At 74.1% G+C, this 1,120-nt stretch overlaps 1 protein-coding gene across 3 annotated transcripts in view; it reads left to right on the plus strand.

Annotated features, from left to right (window-relative positions):
* The window catches only part of CYS1 (cystin 1), a 19,957-nt gene that overhangs the window by 8,705 nt on the left and 10,132 nt on the right, over positions 1-1,120 (plus strand). The window contains exon 1 of one of the 3 annotated variants that reach the window (XM_039887865.1): positions 20-349. The exons of the other annotated variants lie outside the window; for them this stretch is intronic. Within the exon in view, the coding sequence (XP_039743799.1) occupies positions 20-349 (330 nt within the window). Of the gene's footprint in view, positions 1-19; positions 350-1,120 lie in introns of those variants that run through there. 3 annotated transcript variants of the gene reach the window in all.

Raw genomic sequence — 1,120 nt, forward strand, 5'->3', positions numbered from 1 at the left:
CGCGGGCGGCGGGCGCGCGATGGGCAGCGGCAGCAGCCGGAGCGGCCGGGCCCTGGGGCGGCTGCGCGGCGCGGACAGTCGGCCGGCAGGGCCGGGCGGGTCAGCCTGCGAGGGCGGGACGGGGCCGCCGGCCGCGGCGACCGCGGCGACCCGGGAGGAGGCCCCGGCGGCAGCGTCGGAGGCGGCCGGCCCGGACCCCGGCCCCGGCCCCGCGGCGCCCCCCGACGGCCGGGACGAAACCCTGCGCCTGCTGGACCAGCTGCTGGCCGAGTCGGCGGCCTGGGGTCCCGGGGAGCCGGCCCCGCGCCGCCCCGCGCCGTCCCGACCCGCCGCGGGCGCGCGGAGCCCGGTGAGTGTCGCTGCGCCCGCGTCTCCCCGCAGCCCCCCCTTCGCCGGCCGCGCCCGAGCGGGGTCCTCGGGGCCTTGCTCGGCCCCTCCCCAGCCGCGCGTCGCGCTCCCACCGCCTCCAGCCCCCGCCGGGCCTCCTCGGCCTGCGTGGCGCTCTGTCCCCCGCCGCCCCGCGGGTCCCCCGCCGCCTCGCCATGCCCGAATCCCTCCTTCCCCTCTGACGTTCGCCCTCTCCGCCGCCTCTGGGTGCTGGTTTAACGCGGCTCGGGGTGACAGTGCTGCGAGCCGCGTAACGGGCCGGGGACAGACGCCTCTGGGCAGAAATGCAGCTCCCGGGCCCCGTCCAGCCTGGGTGGGAGCTGGCCAGGGGAGCCGCTTTCTCCCGACTGCCTCCCCCTTGGCCGTCCCTGGGGACACTGGTGGAGGAGGTGCTAGGTTGTGGGGCCGGTGGCCAAACAGTGGCTCGCACATGCTCTGCGTGTCGTGTCAGGCCCTTCAGGATCGTCACCTTGCCCACCGCGCAGCTCGCCTACCGCTGCCTGTTTTTAAGATGCCCCGGAATCTCTTTATGGCTTCCCGCGCCTCCCTTCCAGAACACTTGTACCAGCCCTGCTGTTCTAGAAAAACAATAAAAACGAGCACTCTGGCTTGGCAACTGTCTTCACTCTAGCAGAGCTGATCGAACAAGATCGTTAATAGCAGCTCCCGGGCTTGACCAGGAAGCCCCAGGCAGCACCCCACCCTTGGAGCCCCCTCCCACCCCCACCCACCC

The sequence above is a fragment of the Pteropus medius genome, unplaced genomic scaffold (genome assembly GCF_902729225.1).
Source record: "Pteropus medius unplaced genomic scaffold, Ma_sr-lr_union100, whole genome shotgun sequence".
Lineage (NCBI taxonomy): Eukaryota > Metazoa > Chordata > Mammalia > Chiroptera > Pteropodidae > Pteropus > Pteropus medius.